Here is a 21,764-nt window from a genome sequence, read left to right as displayed (position 1 = left end):
AAGCAGGCTCCAGGCTCCGAGCTGTCAGCACAGAGCCTGATGAGGGACTCTAACGAGCCGCCGTAAGATCACGACCTGATCCGGAAGACGGATCCTCAACCGACTGAGCCACCCGGGTGCCCCTCACCTGATAGTTTTTAAATATCAGTAAAGATGAAATACTGCATTGATCACTCTGCAACTTGCTTTATTATTCAACAGTATAGGCTTTTTAAAAAGAAAGTTATCCAGATTGATAAGGTAATTCAAATTTGTTCATTTTAACTAGTACCACCTAATATTCTAATCATTTAACCATTCTCTTGTTACCAGACATTTAGATTGTTTCCATTTTTTTTTTTTTTGGCTATTACAAATGATGCTGCAATAAGCATTTTTGTAAAATTCTCTTTGTGTGCATGTGAACATGACCTACAGTCAGAAAACATTCTGCATTATGATTCAATACTCACACAAAACGTGCACAGTATGACCCAAAAGTTTATGAAGCAATTACCTTTATTACATGCAATGCACTCTGATGATTTTTATTCTATATTTCGTTAAAAATAATAATTCTGGTATAACCTACCAAATTAATATCAAAAACTACTAGTGGGCCCCAACCCACAATCTAAAAAACACTGTTCTTAGAAATCCACCTAGAAGTGGAATCAAAGGATATAAACAATTTCATTTCTACCAGATATTGCCAGTTTGCCCTCTAAAGTGTTGTTAGCAATTGGGGCAACTGTGTGGCTTAGTCGATTAAGTGTCTGACTTTGACTCAGTCATGATCTCACAGTTTGTGGGTTCAAGTCCCATGTTGGGCTCTGTGCTAACAGCTCAGAGCCTGGAGCCTGCTTTGGATTGTGTGTCTCCCTCTCTCTCTGCCCCTCTCTGCTCATGCTCTCTCAAAAACAAAGAAACATTAAAAAAATTTAAAGTGTTGTATCAAATAAGAGTCCCAACCAGTACTGTATAACATTCTTCATAATACTGTCACACTTTGAAATTTCGGCCAGTTTAGGGGCACCTGGGTGGCTCAGTTGGTTAAGCGGCTGACTTCGGCTCAGGTCATGACCTCACGGTTCTTGGGTTCATGGATTCATGGGTTCGAGCCCCACGTCAGACTCTGTGCTGACAGCTGAGAGCCTGGAGCCTGCTTCTGATTCTGTGTCTCCCTCTGTCTCTCTGCCCCCCTCCATGTTCTGTTTCTGTCTCTATAATAAATAAAAACATTAAAAAAATTGAAATTTCTGCTAATTTAGCAGAAGCAAAGAGATATCCCATTTAAATTTGTAATGCTAAGCATCTTTTTGTCTACTGAACATTTTGCTCACTCATAAGTTATTGTTTACTTGCTCATTTCCTATTGAGTTTTTAATTCTATTTTATTTGTAGTCTTTTATATATTTTGGATATTAATTCTTTATCAACTACATGCATTGCAACTATCTTTTCCCACTCTGTATGTATTTTCTAACTTTGTTTATATTGTTGATGCTGGATTGTTGTATGTCAATTTGGTCATGGCTGGTAACAATGTTTCCCAAAATCTCTTTCTCTAGATGGTCCTGGGTTAGAGTTAGCAAAAAAAAAAAAAAAAAAAAAAAAAAAAAAGAAAGAAAGAAAGAAAGAAAAACTTGTACAAGATGTGGAAGGCTGAAATGAAGCAGAAGCCATTGTTCTTGGAGGGTCATTGTAGTTAGACACAGTTAACAGACACAGATCTGCCCTGTGGGTCCCAGTTTGTTCTCTCTGGTGTTCTATGCACAGCTTCTTTTCCTGATGTTAGCCCTGTAGCGGCAAGCAGCCTGCCACCATCATCTGCAAACCCAGGGAGGCTGTACCTACAGAGACAGCAGTTTCCACTGATCTCCCCAGAGGCTCCTCTTCCCAGGTCCCCTGCAATACCAGATGTGCTTGGCTTTTTGGAATTCCCTACAAAGTCTGATTTGTCAGTCTACTCCAGGGTTTGTGAAGAGTGGTCAGTGATTATTTCTCTAATTCACTGACTCACTCTTCCCTTTCCTAGCAACTCCCATATTTGTATAAGACTTAAATCCCCAATCTCCATACTACTTAGAGTTTTATCTTCCTGAATGAAGCCTTTGCCAGGTAGAAGTTTTAAATTCTGAAGTGGTTAACTTAATCTTTTCTCCTATGCTTTGTACTTTTCTATATATATATATTTTCCCTGAAACCCAATGTCATAATGATATTTTCCTATACTTACTTCTAATAAAGTTGTAACATTTTGCTTTATACTTTGAGGTCTTTAAACATGATATGAGGTAGGGGTCCACTTTTACTTTTTCTCTATGGACTGATACAATCCCTGGACCATTTATAATACTTTTATTATTTTCCAAGATTTGAAATGTCATCTCTGCCATATATCAAAGGCCTCTTTGTCTCTCACTGGGCTATTGTTACACTTAATTACATATAGTTACCTAGTTATATAACAAATAGTAATATCTGATAGAAAGAACCCTCACACTTTGGTTCTCATCTACAAAACTGTGTGGTTATATTGGTCCTATAAACTTCCAAATCAGTTTTAGAATCAAGCTTACTGGTATTACATTGGATTTGTAGATTAATTTATGGTGAATTACCTTACTTAAAATATTAAGCCTTGCTGTTCATTAATAAAATACCTTTCTCAATTTATTTGGGTCTGCTTTTACATCTCTCAGAATATGTTTATCATTTTCTTCATAGAAGTCTTCCATAGTTTCGTAGATTTATTCCTAGGTATGGTATATTAAGGTTAATGTTCCGGTTGTAAAATAAACTTTTTTGAAACTATAGTGACTGGGGCACCTGGGTGGCTCAGTCAGTTAAGCGGCCGACTTTGGCTCAGGTCATGGTCTCACGGTTTGTGGGTTCGAGCTGACAGCTAGCTCAGAGCCTGGAGCCTGTCTTTGGATTCTATATCTCCCTCTCTCTCTCTCTGACCCTCCCCCTGCTCATGCTGTCTCATTCTCTCTCAAAAATAAATAAAACATTAAAAAAAAAAGAGTCTGACGTTATAGGGAGTTTCTGGGATATAGAATTGGTTTTGCATTCTTGACATTTAGTTGTTCTTAGTTTAATTTTCTTTTACTGAACTTATAACTAGCAATATTATCAAATTTGTTTATTCCAACTATTCATTTATTCCAACCATTCCACTACTTTATCTGTAGATAACTATGGATATCAACCCTTACTGCTGTGTATAACAAAAGCATTTCATTTTTTCTTTTTCAATCCTTAGATTTTCAGTTTTGTTTTCCTTTCTTATTGCATTGGTAGTACCTCCAGTACTTTCAATAATAAACCCAAGAGGAGACTCTAAATGGGCTACTAAAACTGGATGGACTAAAAGCAAATGCTCAATTCAGGGAACATAGTCTTGAGTCAGCCAAGCAGGATAAAGTAGGAAGTGACTTAATAGTTTCAGACAATCATCCTGTTAGAAAACTGCTCTCCATATAAGCTTTTATTTGTGACCATGTAGAATGGCTAATGAGGAAGGAGGCCCCGGTTCAAATTTAAAGACCCCAGGTTCAAATTTGGCATTCAGCAATTGAGTTCCTCTAACCATGACCATATTCTGCTTTCCCAATTAATGAGTAGAGTTATGAAATTCAGTTGTCCTTACTATGTGATTCTTGAAAAACTAGGACTTTTAAAATAAATTATAAAAATTATAGATAATATTTTTAACCTTCATGGAAGGGCTAAGTAAATTTTTTTGCATTTCTAGGGATTCTGAACATTTTCTACAGCCACTAAGAGTCAACAAATAACTCTTTCCCAAAAGGAAGGAAAACACTTGATTTTATTCCTTATTAATTCATATTTAAAATAATCATACAACAGACAAGACTAAATGTAATGAAAAATTTTAGAGGCTGAAAGTCTGGGTTCTTATTTGAATTGAGATTTTCTTTTAAAAGATGATCACAAGAGCATTTTCCCTTTATAAAACATTTCCTAAATTTAATATTTATTCTCTGTTTATACCCAAGGCCTTACACTTTAAACATAGTCTTTCTTAATTTGAAAATGTATCTATTAAAAGTATTACTTTATATAAGAATGTATTATGTGGGGCGCCTGGGTGGCTCAGTCGGTTAAGTCTCCAGCTTTGGCTCAGGTCAGATCTCACATTCGTGGGTTCGAGCCCCGCGTCAGGCTCTGTGCTGACAGCTAGCTCAGAGCCTGGAGCCTGCTTCTGGTTTTGTGTCTCCTTCTCTCTCTGCCTCTCCCCCTCTCATGCTCTGTCTCTCTCTGTATCAAAAATAAATAAAACATTAAAAAAATTAAAAAAAAAAAGAATGTATTATGAAACTGATTTTTCTAAATTAGAACCTGATTTACTAAATTACTACTTTTTACTGATAAGTGCTAGCAGATTAAAATGTATGTATTATAAATTATTATATAAACAAGGTAATCATCTTTATACCAACAAAAGAAAATGTCACTAGGATATGAATACAATTCAAGTCATAACTCCTGATCTGTTTATTTCAACCAAATTTCAAAAAATTAAAATTCTAGCACAAATTTGAAAGAGCCTTGCACATAGGCTCTACAAACTTATCAGAACAAAATTTGACTTATATTTCCCTATTAATGGAGAATAAAGAAAAACTAGCTCAAGGCTGCTAACAATCTTATAATGCCCTGGATTGTTACTTAGGCTTGAGGCGTAGCACTAGTGTTTCAGCAGAGGGATGTATCAGTGTAAAGGATGGAAATTTTTTTGTTGATTAGTCTTCATACTCATTAGTCCTTATTGGGTTCACATAGAAACAGAGTGGACACCTAGCATATATAAACAAGAGGAGTTATGTTTTATAAGTTTACAAGAGACTCCAAACAATGTCATATGTTCATTAAATATATACATAGTATTAAAGGCTAAATTAATTTCCTTTTTTGAAAAGATCCCCAAATTTTGATACATTAGGCAATTCTTATAACGCCTTATATTGACTTTTATCTCACTTTACCAAGACCACAGTCTAAAGGAGGAGAGCTATATAAAGTTACTTGTTAAATCCACAATTCCTACTTGAAATATTATTAAAGTTGCTTCTGGAACACCTTCTCCTGCATCATTTTACTATTCATTTTGCTTAAAATGAAACAGCAATTAGATAATCGACCTAAAATAGTGATTATTTGCCACCTGGATTCTGACCACTCTCATCAGACACCTTGGGAGACCTATGCAGCGCCAAATGAGGCTCAGCCCACACAATGTCTCGGGCCGGGTGATGAGAACGGCACATTGTGCGCCCAGTCCAAACAGAGGTCACAGCAGGGAGAGCATCTGCTCAGATAATGTGAATGAAGGAAACAACTCTAATTGCCTCATTAAGAGATCTCTGGCAAAATGATTACAAGAAGAAAGGACTTGGGAAACCAACCTAAAATTAAGTCTACAGAAAGGAAAATTTGAAGTAGAATAAAAAATGCTTAAGAATTAAGGAAACTCGGGTATTCCACTGGTTTTACTAGTGGCGACAGATGTAACAGTTCAGTTATTCAGCTCCAGCCCTTGCCAGTCATTAGTAGGAAGCAGAAGACACAAACCCACAGCTGCCTAGGATACAAAAAAATGTGAGATAAAGGGTGGTGGAGAATTGCTTACAAGGGACCAAAACATAGGAACTAAAATTTAAAGGCTACATTTTGAAATTACAATGAAACACAATTAAAGGTAAAAATAGAAGAAAGTAAAGGAACATTTTAAGAGAGAAAAGTAAAATAAAACAGCAAAGTCTAAGAAAGACAAAGGAGAAGTTGTCTCTGTATAATCAATTTACTTTCTTCTATTTTTACCTTTACCTTTTAAAAATAGATTTTTCTTAAAAGTTTATAGTAAAATCACAACTAAATCCTCAGTCACTTTCAAATTATCAGCTAATATAGGTGCACATACATTTTATTCAATATTGTTGATAAACTAAGATTAATTCACAGTAAAAACTAAAGTAAACATAATTCCAATTTAAATTTAATGAAGTATCCAAACTGGTGGACATAAGACTAAAATGAACTGAAAATGACAATTTGTGCATTTTCTGATATTTTCAGGTTAAGCATGATGCACTTAATTTGTACTATACAGTTAAAATTTATTATATATATAGAATCTTCAATTATGGCTATTAAATTTTTCTGATTCCAACAAAAAAACCCAGTAAAATTAGCTTGTGACGCCCATAAGCCAGGTTTAAAATAAGCAAACTATTTGATGACTTTGATGTTTTGCACCCAAAATGTGCTGGCTAATTTTTCCATTCCATTTACCATTCCAGTCTTTAAACTGCCTTAATCTCCTGCCCTCAGATGTTGACCTTGTAAGAATAGGGGTCATAGGTCAGAATAGACAGACCTCAAAGGATCTGGACTATCAATTCATGCCTGAGAGATTTCTCTTCTACAATAGGAACCTACTAACCAGCAAATTCCTAAATCTAATCACACAAGTATCAGGGTGAAACAGTTATTTATTGGAATTTGTTGATTTATAGTTTTCAAACATCTCCAGCATCTAAAGAGCATTTTCCTTTTTCTTTTGGGAGCAGGTTCTGGGATATAATCAATATGAAAAAAAAAACACTGAAGAACTTCTAATGTAAAACAGATATCCTTAATAATATGGTATCATAAACTTAAGCAGATTTATTATTTCCAGGGATGCTAGGTATGTAGATTTCAAAATGAATAAAAACATAGCACTATAATTCCTAACTATAAAGTACCTGAAAAACTTTAAGTTATATTACAAAGATAATGAGAGGAAGGCATTATCCTGCTGATGTGGGTGGGGGAAGGGTAGAAGAGGGTTAGTTTTGAACTAACTTGCTCTAAAGGTGAATGAGGGCATTAACTATTTTTTTCTTTTTAATAAACAAATGAAAATATACAGTCCTTCAGTGAGAAAAGCCTAAGTAGATAGAAAAACAATCTTATGGCTTCCAAAACCTTTTTGCAAATTTAAGGAATTTAAAACCAAAAATTTCTGGCCCTGTAAAAATAACTTTACTATCATATATTTTCACTTTTATCATTTTTTTAAGAAGCAAATTAGCTCTTCCAGCTGAGAATAAATTAGACATATATAATGAGTTTCTGTTTACATTCACTTGGCTTTTCTGACCATAAATGGTAAACTCAACATAATGTGTGGTTCTAATACTGGACTATAAGGAATGTCAAATTTCATAATCAGTTTTTAAGTGTACAAGAGGAGCATCTTAAAAATGATAAACTAACAGTCCTTTTAATATGATCAAATGAAAGGAATTTCCCACACTTCCATACCAAAGCATTAATACTGATCATAACAATTAAGCTTCTTTCTAACCAAAATATATTAAAACTTCAACTCATGTAGAAAATAAAAAAAACTTAATCAGTATCAATGCAGTGATACAAATGAAATACTGCAAAAATGGAATGAAAGCAACAGAACATTGGTATAATTTTTGGTTATTTTAAAAATCTCAGGTCAACATTGTTGAAAAGAAATGCATTATTATGAACAGCACTTTTTGGACTGTGTGCCTGGGTCAAAGATGTGGAAGGTTAAGGAAAACAAAGAAAATAGTCATTACCCTAGGAAAAACTTAGAAAGAAAAAGAAGGTTAAAAAAGAAACCATGAAGAATAAAAACTGAAGCTCTATGTATACATCCAATATATGCATTCACCATGTATGTATGCACTTCAAATAATTTTAAAACTTAAATGTATTTTATTCCTTAATTATTAATGATTAAAATCATCTGACCTTTATAAAAAGATCTCCAGACCATCTGTTTCAGTCTACATCATTTTTAATAATATTTGTAATTTACTAATATACTGATTTGTTAATATAAACTAACATTTTATTATATGAAATAGTTAATTCAATATTATATTTGACATGATTATTCCATATAAATACTGAGAACAAACAGTGGTAAATAAAATAATCATTCCATTATCTTCTCCCACAATTTCATTCTGTTAGAAGTTACTTCTTTTACTTCAAAGTAAATTGTGGTTTAATAAAAAATAAAAAGTTATCAGGTGTAGGCCAGATTTTGAGAAGAAAAATGGAGTTTTAAAGTTTTATATTAACAACAATCTTCATTTAATTATAAAGAGATCTTTGTAGGGGTCATTAAATCTCTACTCTTTTGATAGTGTATGCTAAAAAATAAACAACAAAAATAAATCTGAAATTATTTCATTTGAAACTTTTAAAAGACATTATTTAAAAGTGGAGAACTTAAAATAAGACAAAATAACACTGCTACTAAGCAACTGGACACTGGTAGCTGCTAAATTCAGCATAATTTTAAGACAGAATGAAAAAAATCCCACTTTCTTTTGTAAATAGTTTATGTAAAATTAAGACAGAATCCTTAAAATTACTTTATATTTCTTTTCAAAAAAATTTTTAATGTTTATTTATTTTTGAGAGATAAAGAGACAGAGCATGAGTGGGGTAGGGCAGAGAAAGAGGGAGATACATAATCTGAAGCAGTCTCCAGGCTCTGAGCTGTCAGCACAGAACCTGATGTGGGGATCGAACTCATGAACCGTGAGACCATGACCTGAGCTGAAGTTGGATGTTTAACCAACTGAGCCACCCAGGTACCCCAAAATTACTTTGTATTTCTTGCCACAAATACATAAATCTTCACAAATATGGTTCTATCATATACATAAATATTAAAATTGAACAAATAATTTCTTTTGAGTGATGGAACCAAATTTTGAATTTTTGAAATATATTAATTCCATGTAATAAAAACTTTATAGAGTTCTAATTTTCAACCTTAAAAGACAGAAATTAGATTAAACTTTGTTATTTAAAAACATTCCAAGAGGGGTGCCTGGGTGGCTCAGCCGGTTAAGCGTCCGGCTTCAGCTCAGGTCATGATCTCCCGGCTCGTGGGTTCGAGCCCCCCGTCGGGCTCTGTGCTGACAGCTCAGAGCCTGGAGCCTGCTTCAGATTCTGTGTCTCATTCTCTCTTTGCCCCTCCCCAGCTTGTGCTCTGTCTCTCTCTGTCAAAAATAAATAAATGTAAAAAAAAATGTTTAAAAAAAAATAAAAATAATAAAAACATTCCAAGAAAAAAAAAAGATACTTTTCTGAATGGATAGTGTTTGAACAATTCATAATATTCATACACAAAAAATGGCCTGGCTCGAAACCTCAACTCCATACAAAAATTAATTCTAAATAAATGATTGATATGTAAATGTAAAACATTAAACTATAAAACTATAAGAAGAAAACATGGGGGAAACAACCTTTGTGATCTAGGGTTATGCAATAATTTCTTAAACATAACATCAAATAAACATGACATACAATTAAAGACTGTAACTGTCATTATCGAAATGTAAAACTTTAGTTCTGTGACAGATATTTAAGACATTGGAAAAATAAAACACAAACAAACAAACAAAAATTCTGAGTTATATATCTAAGAACTAGTATCCACAATTTACAAACAGCTCTCAAAACACAGTAGGAAAACAAACAATCCAGTAAAAATGGGCAAAAGGTATGAACAGTCACTTCACCAAAGAAAATATAAAGATGCCACAAAAATATTAGAAATGTCAGTATTAATAGCCATTAGGGAAATGAAAGTTAAAACCATGATAAGATATCACTACACATCTTTTAGAATGGTTAAATTTTTAAAATTCTGATAATATTAAATGTTGACAAAGATGTAGAGTCGCTGGACCTCATATTATTCATATTATTGTTGGTGGGAATTCAAAAGAGTACAATCACTCTGAAAAAAATTGGGGTGGTTTCTTAGATTAGAGTGTAAATAAAAGAAATAGAAACTAAAAAGACAATAGAAAGATCAGTGAAACTAAGAACCAGTTCTTTGGAAAGATAAAATATAAAAACCTTTAGCTAGACTTACCATGAAAAAAAGAGAGAGGGCTCAAATAAATGAAATTAGAAATTAAGAGGAGATGTAACTAATACCACAGAAATACAAAGGCTCAAAAGAGATGACTATGAACAACTATACACCAACTGATAGGACAACCTGGAGGAAATGGATAAATTCCTAGAAACACACAACCTATCAAGACTGAATTAGGAAGAAACAGAAAATCTGAGCACATGAATTACTACTAAAGAGTAATAAAAAATCTAATAAAGAAAAGTCCAGGACTACACAGCTTCACTGGTAATTGTAGCAAACAATTAAAGAGGATTCAGGGGCGCCTGGGTGGCTCAGTCGGTTAAGCCTCCGACTTCGGCCCAGGTCATGATCTCACATTCGTGGGTTCAAGCCCCGCGTCGGGCTCTGTGTGGACAGCTCAGAGCCTGAAGCCCACTTCCAATTCTGTGTCTCCCTCTCTGTCTGCCCCTCTCTGCTCATGCTCTGAATCTTTCTGTCTCAAAAATAAATAAAACATTAAAAAAATTTCTTTTAAATAAAGAGGATTCAATATCAATCAATCTCAAATACTTCAAAAATACAGAAGAGAAGGAAATACTTTCAAACTCATTTTATCAGGCCAGCACTATCCTGATAAAGAAACCAGACAAGAATACTGTAAGAAAATTATAGGTCAATATCCTTGATGACATAAATGTAATGTCCTCAACAAAATATTAAAAACTGGAATTCAACAATACATTAAAAGGACCATATTCACTATCAAGTGGGATTATTCCAGAATTAAAAGGATGGTTTAAAATCCACAAATTAATAAATATATCACATTAACAAAATGGAAGACAACATCATACGGTCATTTGAATAGATGCAGAAGAAACATTGGATACAATTCAACATCCATTCATAATGTGAACTTTCAATAAAGTGGGTATAGAGGTAACAAACACCAACATAATAAAAGCAATAAATGACAAGCCACAGCTTAGCATTAATTACAGAATGGTGAGAAGCTGAACTCTTTTCCTTTGAGATCAGAAATAATACAAGGATTCCCACTCTTGCTACTTTTCTTCAACATAGTACTAGAGGCCCCAGCCAAAGCAGTTACACAAGAAACAAAAAAAACTAACAGATTTTCTAATTGGACAGGCAGAAGTGTCTCCATTTGCAGATGACATGATATATCTATCTCTGTCTATTTATCTATCTATCTATCTATCTATTCATATCAGCCAAAAAAGATGCTACCAAAACATAGCACTAACAAATGAGTTCAGTAAAGTTGCAGAATACAAAATCAATATACAAAAAAATCAGTTTGGTTCCCATACACTACCAATGAACTATTAGAAAGAGAAATTAAGAAAACAGTCTCATTTGCATTGCATCAAAAAGAATAAAATATTTAGGAAGTTATAATGGAATACCTTAACCAGAAAGGTGAAGGATCTATACACTGAAACTACAAGACATTAATGGGAAAAAATTGATGAAAACACAAATAAATGAAAAGATATTCTGTGTTCAAAGACTGGAAGGATTAATATTGTTAAATGTTCATACCACTCAAAGTAATCTACAGATTCAATGGAATCCCTATCAAATTCCAATGGCATTTTTCACTGGAATAGTATATACTATCCTAAAATTTGAATGGAACTGCAAAAGACACTGAGTAGCCAAAGGAACCTGAAGGAAGAACCAAGCTGGTAGCATCACACTCTCTGATTTCAAACTGTATTAATAAAGAACAGCAATCAAACAATATGGTGCTGGCATAGAAACAGACACATAGATCAATGAAACAGAATAGAGAGATCAGAAATCAACCCACACAAATATGGCCAATTATGACAAAAGAGCGAAGAATATACACGATCTCTTCAGTAAATGGTGTTGGGAAAACTGGGCAGTTGCATGCAAAAAAATGAAACGGGACCACTATCTTACACCATACATAAAAACCAACTCAAAACATACGCAACACTTCAATGGGAGATGTGAAAGCACAAAACTCCTCAAAGAAAACAAACGGTGTAAGCTTCCTGACATCAGTCTTGGCAACGAATTTTTTGGATTTGACCAAAAGAGCAAAATAAACAAATGAAACTAAATCAAACTAAAACAGTTCTACACAGCAAAAGAAACCATTAACAAAATGAAAAGGCAACCTATAAATGGGAGAAAATATTTGCAAATCATATATCTGATGAAAGGTTAATATTTAAAATATATAAAGAACTCTTACAACTCGTTAGCAAACAAACCAATAACCTGATTAAAAATGGGCAGAGGAACTGAATAGATATTTTTCCAAAGAAAACATACAGACGACCAACAGGTACATGAAAAGGTGCTCAACATCACTAAACATCAAATTCAAATCAAAAGCACAGTAAGATATCACCTCACATCTGTTAGAATGGCTATTATAAAAAGATAAGAAATAACATGTGTTGGTGAGACTGTGGAGTCTGCTTGGGATTCTCTCTCTCCCTCTCTCTCTGCATCTCCTGAACTCATTTCTCTCTCTCTCTCTCTCTCTCTCTCAAAATAAATAAATAAACTTCAAATAAACATAGAAATTACCTAGAATTATAGCTTTCTAATATTTTACCTAACCAAAGCAATTTTTAATACCATTATTTAAAATATTCTGTAGGCTATGAGTTGAAAGTACCTTATACCAATAAGTAAGAAATACTCAAAAAATGATAGGATGTTGTCAAAAAAACACAGAAACCAGCAGGAAGGGACTCCTAGTGATACAATGTGGGAAATTTGAGCATTAAGATACATAATTTATTTGAGAAAAACAGAAATTCATGATCCATATTGAGAGAATAAATAAATGAAAAATGGAAATAAGAAGATATTTACATTGTCTCAAAGCATCTCACCACAAATGGCTGATTAATCACAAACAGAAAAAGTCTGAGTGGTCATCTTAATCATTTCACATTAGCACCATTTCACACACTGGGTGTTTTGAAATACTTCTTCCCTTGACTTCTGAGAAAAAAACCCTCTCTTGGTTTTCCTCCTATTTCCCTCCTTCTAACACAGCTTTCTACCTTGCCCCTCCAATTTGTGCTGTCATCATAACTGCCAGGATGACACTTTTATGAAGATAAATCAGCTCATGTTACATTTCAACTTAAAGTTTTCCAATAACTTCCCATTTTCTTCAAAGTCCTTACAATGGTTGACAGTCTTACAGAAAGGAATCTCCTGCTATCTTCCTTCTGTAGTCTTGGCCTCCACTACTCTCCCTCTCTTCCTGAGTCCAATCTAACACATGTGTAAAATGTTCCAGAACTATAGTTAAATTTTTTATCTAAAAGACATGGAAAGGGATGCCTGGGTTGCTCAGTCAATTAAGCATCTGATTTCCGCTCAGATCATGATCTCATGGTTCATGGGATGGAGCCCCGCATCAGGCTCCGTGCTGACAGATCAGGGTTTGGAGCCTGCTTTGGATTCTGTGTCTCCCTCGTTTTCTGCTTGCATTCTGTCTCTGTCTCTCTCTCAAAAATAAATAAACATTTAAAAATAAAAAATAAATTTAAAGAAGACATGGAAAAATAAAAGAGTTTGTTTTATTTTACTTTGCTTGACTTATATGTACCCATGTATATATTCTCTCTTTTTAAAGCAGAAAAATCACTGTAACAGGTTAAGTGTACCAGTATACACATTTTCATGGACTTTAATATACAAAATGAGTTTTGAAAAATGTAGATAAAAACGGACTTTATTCTCTTACTGATGGCTTTTCAAACCAGGATGAAAATATGGATAGGCAATAGTAAGTGCTATAGAGATAACTAGCTAGGAATTAGGAGAGAAAAGGAAAACTAGGTCCTAATAGATCTCTTCAAAAACAAATTATACACAAAAAGAAATATTTAAGTGTAAAAGATAAATTAATGAAAATTATATAAGAAAATATAGATAGAAGAAAAGAAAGTATAGGTAGATATAGTATATTATTAATTTTGTAATTTGGAAAGCCAAATAACAATCAAGTCAAATAGCATCAAGGACCCAGTGACATATTTATCTGTAAATAAATTAAAAACTTTAAAGTCACAATAATTATATTTCACTATTAACTATTAATTTCAGTCACTTAATTATACTTCACAAGCTGAAAAGATATTTATCTGTTTGAAAAAAACGGTTAATGTCATATATATAGAAAGAGATTGTGAGAAAATTGAAAATACATATTGGTCTGTGCCCCTGGTTCCTAGCAGGGAGTTCATCTATCTTCAGTGGATTGGATTTTTCAGCCCTGCTCTCCATTCTCTTAAGAAGGGAGAAAGGCTGAAAATGAAGCTAACGATTAATCATGCTTATGTGAGGAAGTCTCCATAAAAGCCCAGTAGTGAAGAGTTCAAAAAGCTTCCAGATGGACCAACAGGTTCACAACGGGAGGGTGATGCATCCTAACTCCAGCTGGCCTCCTGCACTCGTGACCTCCTGGACCTCACCCTTTGGGTTTCTTCATCTGGCTGTTATCTGTATCCTTTATCATATCCTTTGATAAACTGGCAAATATAAGTGTTTCCCTCAGTTCTGTGAGCCACTCTGGCAAATTAATCAAACCTGAGGAGGGAGTCATGGGAACCTCTGATTTGTAGCCAATCAAAAAAGTGGTGGCAAACCTCGGAACCCACTTCCTGCGAATGACAAATCTGAAGTGTGTGGCGGGATATGGTCTTGAGGGATTCAGCCCTTATCCTGTGGGACCTGACTCTATCTCTTGGCAGGTATGTCAGAACTGAGTTAAGTTGGAGAACACTCAGCTGGTGTTGTGGGGAACTGCTTGGTGTGGGGGTAACGTCTCCACATGCCTGGGGTCAGAGATGGAGTGCTGTGTAAAAAGTAAAGGAGACACACAAGGGAAAACGTAATAGGGAAGAACTGGGTTATTCAGAGCAGGAAAGAAGAAAACTGAGTTCTTTCCTAAAAAGAGAACTTATAAATCAGCAAGAGCAAATGAACACCTTAATAGAAACATGAGCAAAGGACAAGAACATATAATTCACAGAAGAAAAAAATGAAAAACTAAAAACATATTTAACCTCTAATCTAATCAAAGGATGCAAAGGAAAAATATGAGCTGTATCTCTTAACCTAAACAATTGGAAAAGATGTTTTATTATTTTTTTTATTTTAAAAAATCTTTTTAATGTTTTTTATTTATTTTTGAGAGACAGAGACAGACAGTGCGAGTAGGGGAGGGTCACAGAATCTGAAGCAGGCTCCAGGCTCTGAGCTGTCAGCACAGAGCCCGATGCAGGGCTTGAACCCACCAGCCATGAGATCATGACCTGAGCCGAAGCCAGACTTAACTGACTGAGCCACCCAGGCGCCCTAGAAAAGATGTTTTAAATGACATCATTTAGAGGTACCTGGCTGGCTCAGTTGGTAGAGCGTGTGACTTTTTATCTCAGGGTTGGGAGTTTAAGCCCCACGTTGTGTGTAGATATTACTTAAAAAATAATAAAATCTTAAAATAAAATAAAATAAAATGACCTCATTCAATGAGTAGTCTCATTTTTTTAATGTTTACTTATTTATTTTGAGACAGAGAGAGAGAGAGAGAGAGAGAGAGACCGCACGAGCATGGGGGAAGGGCAGAGAAAGAGAGAGACAGAGAATCCCAAACAGGCTCTACACTGTCAGTGTAGAGCCTGACACAGGGCTCCATCCCACAAACCATGATCTGAAATGAAAGTCAGATGTATAAATGACTGAGCCACCCAGTCACCTGGAGAAGTCTCATTTTTGAAGAGGTTGTATGTTGGCCCTAAACATTTCTGGAAAGCAATCTGGAAATCGACCTAAAAAGTTTTTTGAAATATTAATTTTGAGAGAGTGGGGGATGTAGAGAGCGAGCAAGCGTGCAAGCGAGAGAGGGAAAGAGAGAACCCCAAACAGGGCCCCTGCTGTCAGCACAGAGCCCAACTTGGGCCTCTTCCTCACAAACCATGAGATCGTGACCTGAGCCGAAATCAAGAGACATTCAACTAAGCCACCCAAGGTCCCCCTAGATGTCAAAAAATTAAATGCATTGTTTTTGATCTAGATTTTTCACTATAAGGTATTTATCCTAAGGATAGAATCAGACAATTTTTCAAAAATGTACGTATAAGGATTCCCACTTTATTGATTCCCCATCAATAGTGATGATGTTGATGAGGTCAAGCTATTCAAAACAGCTTAAATTTTACAAATTAGTTTAGCCTTGTTTAAATTTTGGTACATAATTTCTTTTAATTTTTTAATGCTTACTTATTTTTGAGAGACAAAGATAAAACGCAAGTGGTAGAAGGGCAGAGAGACAAGGAGACACAGGATTAGAAACAGGATCCAGGCTCTGAGCTGTCAGCACAGATCCCGATGCAGGGTTCGAACTCATAAGCTGTGAGATCATGACCTAAGGTGCAGTCAAATGCATATAAATTCTGGTACATTCAAAAAATAAATAAATTCTGGGGTACCTGGGTGGCTCAGTGGTTAAAAGTCTGACTTTGGCTCAGGTCATGATCTCACAGTTTGTGGGTTCGAGCCCCATGTCAGATTCTGTGCTGACAGCAAGGAGCCTGAGCCTGCTTTGGATTCTGTGTCTCCCTCTCTTTTTGCCCCTCCCCCCTCAAAAAAACCCAAACATTAAAAATAAATACATAAATAAAAATAAATAAATTCTGGTACATTCACACAGTGGGAATTGATACAGGTGCTTCTGATTGGTATGAAATGCTCCATGATATACTGTTAAGTGATTAGAAAAATGCAAGTTTCAAAAATACTGCATATATATTATGATTCCTACCTCTAGTTAGGATTGCAAGTGATTTTTTTCCTGACCTCAACAATTTTTTATATTGTTTGAATTTTTTTATACATGAGTTATCTCTTAAAAACAGATGAAACAGTAAATGCATTTTCGTTTGGAAAAACAGGTGAGGTATAATGTACAGAGGGACAACACTATCTGTTGGGAACCTCAACTCCTCCTTTGTGATCTCAGAACAGTCTGTGGAAATAGTGCAGAGAATTCAAATTGCAAGGTGGCCTATATTCCTGATAAAGTTTACTCAACTACACAATAATGGCATTTTACTTACTTTGGTTAGAATATATAAAGCCCCATAACATAAAAAAATGCAAATAATTTTTCAGCTTTTTTTTCAATAAACTCATAAACTAACAACGTAAAATGATTACCTATCTCCCTTTGGTTTTCTTTTTTGTAGTGTCTTCCCTTTAGGTCTTCTTTCGCTTCCTAAACATGGGCTCCCACCAGGTCCAGTTACCCGTATTGATTCAAGGCCTTTGGAAGATTTTTTAAATGTGAATTCCACTGGTTCTCCTTCTTTTAGGCTTCTAAATCCTTCCATGAATAATTTGCTCTGTAGCAGGGGAGGGGGACAGAGAGAAAGAGAGATCATGATTATCAATGTTTTATAAATCTTCTCTATGATTTTCAAATTCACACAGCAAGATATTCACTATTATCCATTACAAAGTATGAAGGATTTTTTTAAGTTCAGTAAAAGTTACACCATTTTAAGGTTTCCTGTTGCAGTGCTGGCAATGGGAGATAAACTAAGACCATTTTTAAGGCAATTTGGCAATACTTACAAAAATTTTAATGTGCATATTCTTTGACCCAGCAATTCCACTTCAAGGACTCTCCTACAGACATACTCACACACAAAGGTTCAAAAACAAAAGAAGAAGAAGACCTATATCAAATTCACTGCAGCACTGTTAAAAAAAATTACGACTACCCTAATGTCTATCAATGGGAAACCAATTATACAGATTAGAGTATAGCTATATAATGTTATTGAGCCATTAAAGGAAGATCTACTTGTCTTGCCATTTGCAACATGAATGGACCTAGAGGGTATTATCTTACGTGAAGTAAGTTAGAAAAGACAAAACTGTATAATTTACTTATATGTGCAGTTTAAAAAACAAAACAAACAAAGCAGAAACAGATTCATAAATACATAGAACTGATGGTTAGGGGAAAATGGGTGGAGGGCAGTGGGAGGAATAGGCATCCAGTTATGAAAGAATCGATCACAAGGATAAAGGTCATTGGGAATATAGTTAATGATATTATAATAGCATTGTATGGTTAGAGACGGTAAACTACAGTTGTGGTGAGCAAAGCGTAACATATAAACTTGTTGAATCACTGTGTTGTGCACCTGAAGCTAATGTAACATTATGTGTCAACTATACTTTAATTAAAACAATAAATAATTTTTTAAAAAGATCTACATTAACATGAAAAAATAAACATGCAATATTCTTGACTAAAAATATTAAGGGCAAAAATCAGCATGTCTGTCATAATGCCATCTATATAAAGAAGTTTTTAAAAGATACATGTTAATTTATATAGAGGGGGGTTGAGAACAACAGAGCAAATCATAAACAGTCCTTTTCTTCAGCTCTTTTTTTTTTGGAAAGTGGGAAAGCTTGTTGGTATACACATTTTTGTAGTTTTTTGTTTCTTATAATTTGAAGGGAAATAGATTTTTATAATTTGAAATATGGTTGATTTCTCTGGGGGCAAAAAGTTTCCTAACTGCAAAAGTGTAATCTTGGTTACAAATATTAATTGGCTTTTTTGCTCTCCTTTTATCAAAGTAATGTGCCAATTCAAAATATATTAAAAATAATTAAGTAATTAGGTTTATGTCTTCAAATGCCTTTGTGTGTATTTTATGGGTCTAATTTGGAATATCATGTAGTTTTCAAAGACTTTTATAAATTTGGGGGCAAAAGGAAGCAAAACTAAATATGATGGGAGCCCTTGGGTCAAGTCCATTTCTTTAAGTAAACAGCTACACAGCTTTGAATGAGCCATTTCATCTCTTTTATGTTTATCTGTAAATTTAAGGGATTTGAGTTTCCCCACATGTGTTCTACAGAACAATGGCTCCAAGAAAGACTCCATGAAAAAAAAAGGATTTTGTGGTCAAATAAGTTTGCGAAATGTTCTATCTGGTTTCTCCTTAGATGAATCACATTAGCATATATTAAAGCTCTGAGATTCCATACCTCTCCCCTCCACTACCTAAATAAAAAATTTATTTGACTGTGTTTATTTAACCCCAGCTATTTCCTGACTGAATTGATCTCAGAGCACTTTCTTTATAACTGCAGTTGGCAAGCACACTAAGGGAAATATCGGACAAGAAGTCTTTACTCCTCCCAAGTCCATGATTCTAAAGGCATCCAAATAATTACATACAGCCAAATAATCATACAGAACAAATAAAAACAACACTTCAAAATTCAAGGCAAAGGGAAACTATTCATGGTGAAAGTAATAGGACACATAAAAAAACATGGTTTTGAACCAGTCATCTGATGCTTCAAAATCCTTCATGTTGAAGTCTGCAATTCAGCAGCACCTTAATTGCTGTTTGATGTTATGCAGAACTTAAGGGGGAAAATCACAACTGCTTACACTCTTAAATAAAAAATTGCTATTTTTAAAGCTTTAATATTTTCAAATCTTCCCTTCCCTCCCCCCCCCCCCCAAGTTTTCTCCTCACTAATTATAAATAGTTCTTTTGCTTTCATTTCCTTTTTCATTCCCCGGTCAAGAAAGTGCAGATTATCAAATCAGATGAGTGGAGCATACACAGGTCAACTATAGCAATTAAGAGAATAAAGGCACAGCAGTTTTAACTAGAGCTACCCTATGCTCATGTTTTGTTGCTTTAATATAAATTCTATCACTTATTTCCTCACAGTTCCTAGTATGTGGGTACATTTCACCTATTATTACAGTTTTTGATAGGTATCATTTATAAGTGAATTGTTTCTCAAAATCTACAGTAAAATTCTACTTTAAAAGATCACTAAGTTCTGGCTATTCTTCGTGGTATTCTTAAAGAATAAGTTTTAAAATTCTATCTTACATTACTCCTTCCCCAAATTAGTATATAAGGCAATTTAGATTAATAATAATTGACAAATTAATACTTGACAAATAATGACTATCTCCTACCTAGGTAACTGTAATCATTTCTTCATTGCTATTTAAGCATGAAGTCTCCTTACTCCATAGCATCTTCCATATCTAAATAAATCTTAGCCTATTAGTCAGTCTCCTATCTCAAAACTCTACAATACCTCTCCTAGACTGTAGGTTGAGACCATTCATAATATTACCTCTAGTTATACTATATATTATAGGACTCCGATTATATGACTTCTATAAAACTATGGAGATAGTAAAGAGATCAGTGGTTTCCAAGGATTGGGTGGAAGCAGAGGGTGAGGAGGGATAAATAGGTAGAGCACATAGGAGTTTTAGGGCAGGGAAAATAGTCCATATGATACCATAACAATGGATAGAAGTCATTATACATTTGACCAAATCCATAGAACACCAGAAGTGAACCATAATATAAACAAAGGACTTTGAGGTAATTATGATGTATTAATGCAGGTCCATCAATTGTAACAAATATACCACTCTACGAGAGGATGTTAATAATGGGTCCCAACCCCAACCTCAGCTCTGAAAGAGTGAGGGTGACATTGAATTTGAAACAGGCTCCAGGCCCTGAACTGTCAGCACAGAGCCCGACATGAGTCTTGAACTCATGAATTGCGAGATCATGACCTGAGATAGAGTCCAGACACTTAACCGACTGAGCCCCCCAGTCGGTTGTGAGGCTTCCCAGAGATTGAGTTTGTCAATGGTCAACATAGGTTTTGTAATGAAACCTCCATAAAAACCAAAAAGGTAAGGTTTGGAGAGCTTCCAAGTTGGTGAACATGTGGAGATGCTGGCAGAATCACGTGCCTAGAGGGCAGGGGAGTTCTGTGCCCTTCCCACATACCTTGCCTTAAGCATCTCTTCCATCGGCTGTTACTGGGTTATATCCTTTTATGATAAACCAGTGATCTAGCAAACAAAACGTTTCTCTGTGTTCTGTGTGTAGTTCTAGCAAGTTACTCAAACTCATCAAGAAGTTTGTTAGCACCTCTAATCTGTAACCATTAGGTCAGAAGGACAGGTGACAAGGTTGGATTTACAACTGATGTCTGAAGCAGGGTAGTGGGGGGCAGTCGTGTTCTAAGCCCTTAATAACTCCAGGCAGACAGTGTCAGAAATGAGCTGAATTGTAGAATGCTCAACTGGTATCAGAGAATTGTTTGGTGGTATGAGAAAAAAATTCACAAATTTGAATTGGAGTCAGTATCCTCTGGAGCAACTAGAACTCTCATGCACTGTCAGGAGGAATATAAAAAGGAAGATCTATTTAGTTCAATTATGAATTAAGTTCAATTTATGCAATTTCTAACAGAATTAAATATATACTTGTCCTATGATCGACTATTTCAGTCCTAGTTATTTACCCAAGAGAAATGAAAACACAAGTCCACTCAAAGACTTGAGGGTAAACATTTATAACAGGGTTATCCATCGTAGCTAAAAACTAAATTCAGTATATTTAACCTTCAGTAATAAAATGGATAAATTGTGCTATATTCATACAAGAGAATACCACTGAGTAATAAAAAGGAATGAATTACTAGCATACGTATCACAGTACTTGTCAAGAACTGTAAAGGGTCTTTGATTTTTTTACCTCAAATGAACGCTGAACAATTATCCTGCTAGAATTTCCAGATTTGGGTAGAAAGCACAGTACTAAAATCTCAGAGACAAAGACTGTTTATTATTCAGAGCAACAGCAGTAACAAGTAATCAGCATTTTTTGCTGGTTCTACAAGCCCTTACTCCCACAGGGTGACAGGAAGAAGGTCAAATGAAACCTAC

At 34.7% G+C, this 21,764-nt stretch overlaps 1 protein-coding gene across 1 annotated transcript in view; it reads right to left on the bottom strand.

Moving 5' to 3' along the window:
- Nucleotides 1-21,764, bottom strand: part of LIN28B (lin-28 homolog B) — a 131,772-nt gene that overhangs the window by 37,368 nt on the left and 72,640 nt on the right. Inside the window, exon 4 of the mRNA XM_029944105.1 lies at nucleotides 17,168-17,352. Coding sequence (XP_029799965.1) covers nucleotides 17,168-17,352 — 185 coding nt within the window. The remainder of the gene's footprint in view (nucleotides 1-17,167; nucleotides 17,353-21,764) is intronic.

Source organism: Suricata suricatta, chromosome 7 (genome assembly GCF_006229205.1).
Source record: "Suricata suricatta isolate VVHF042 chromosome 7, meerkat_22Aug2017_6uvM2_HiC, whole genome shotgun sequence".
Taxonomy (NCBI): Eukaryota; Metazoa; Chordata; class Mammalia; order Carnivora; family Herpestidae; genus Suricata; species Suricata suricatta.
Note: the sequence above shows the minus strand (reverse complement) of the source record. Positions and strands in the feature narration are given on the sequence as shown.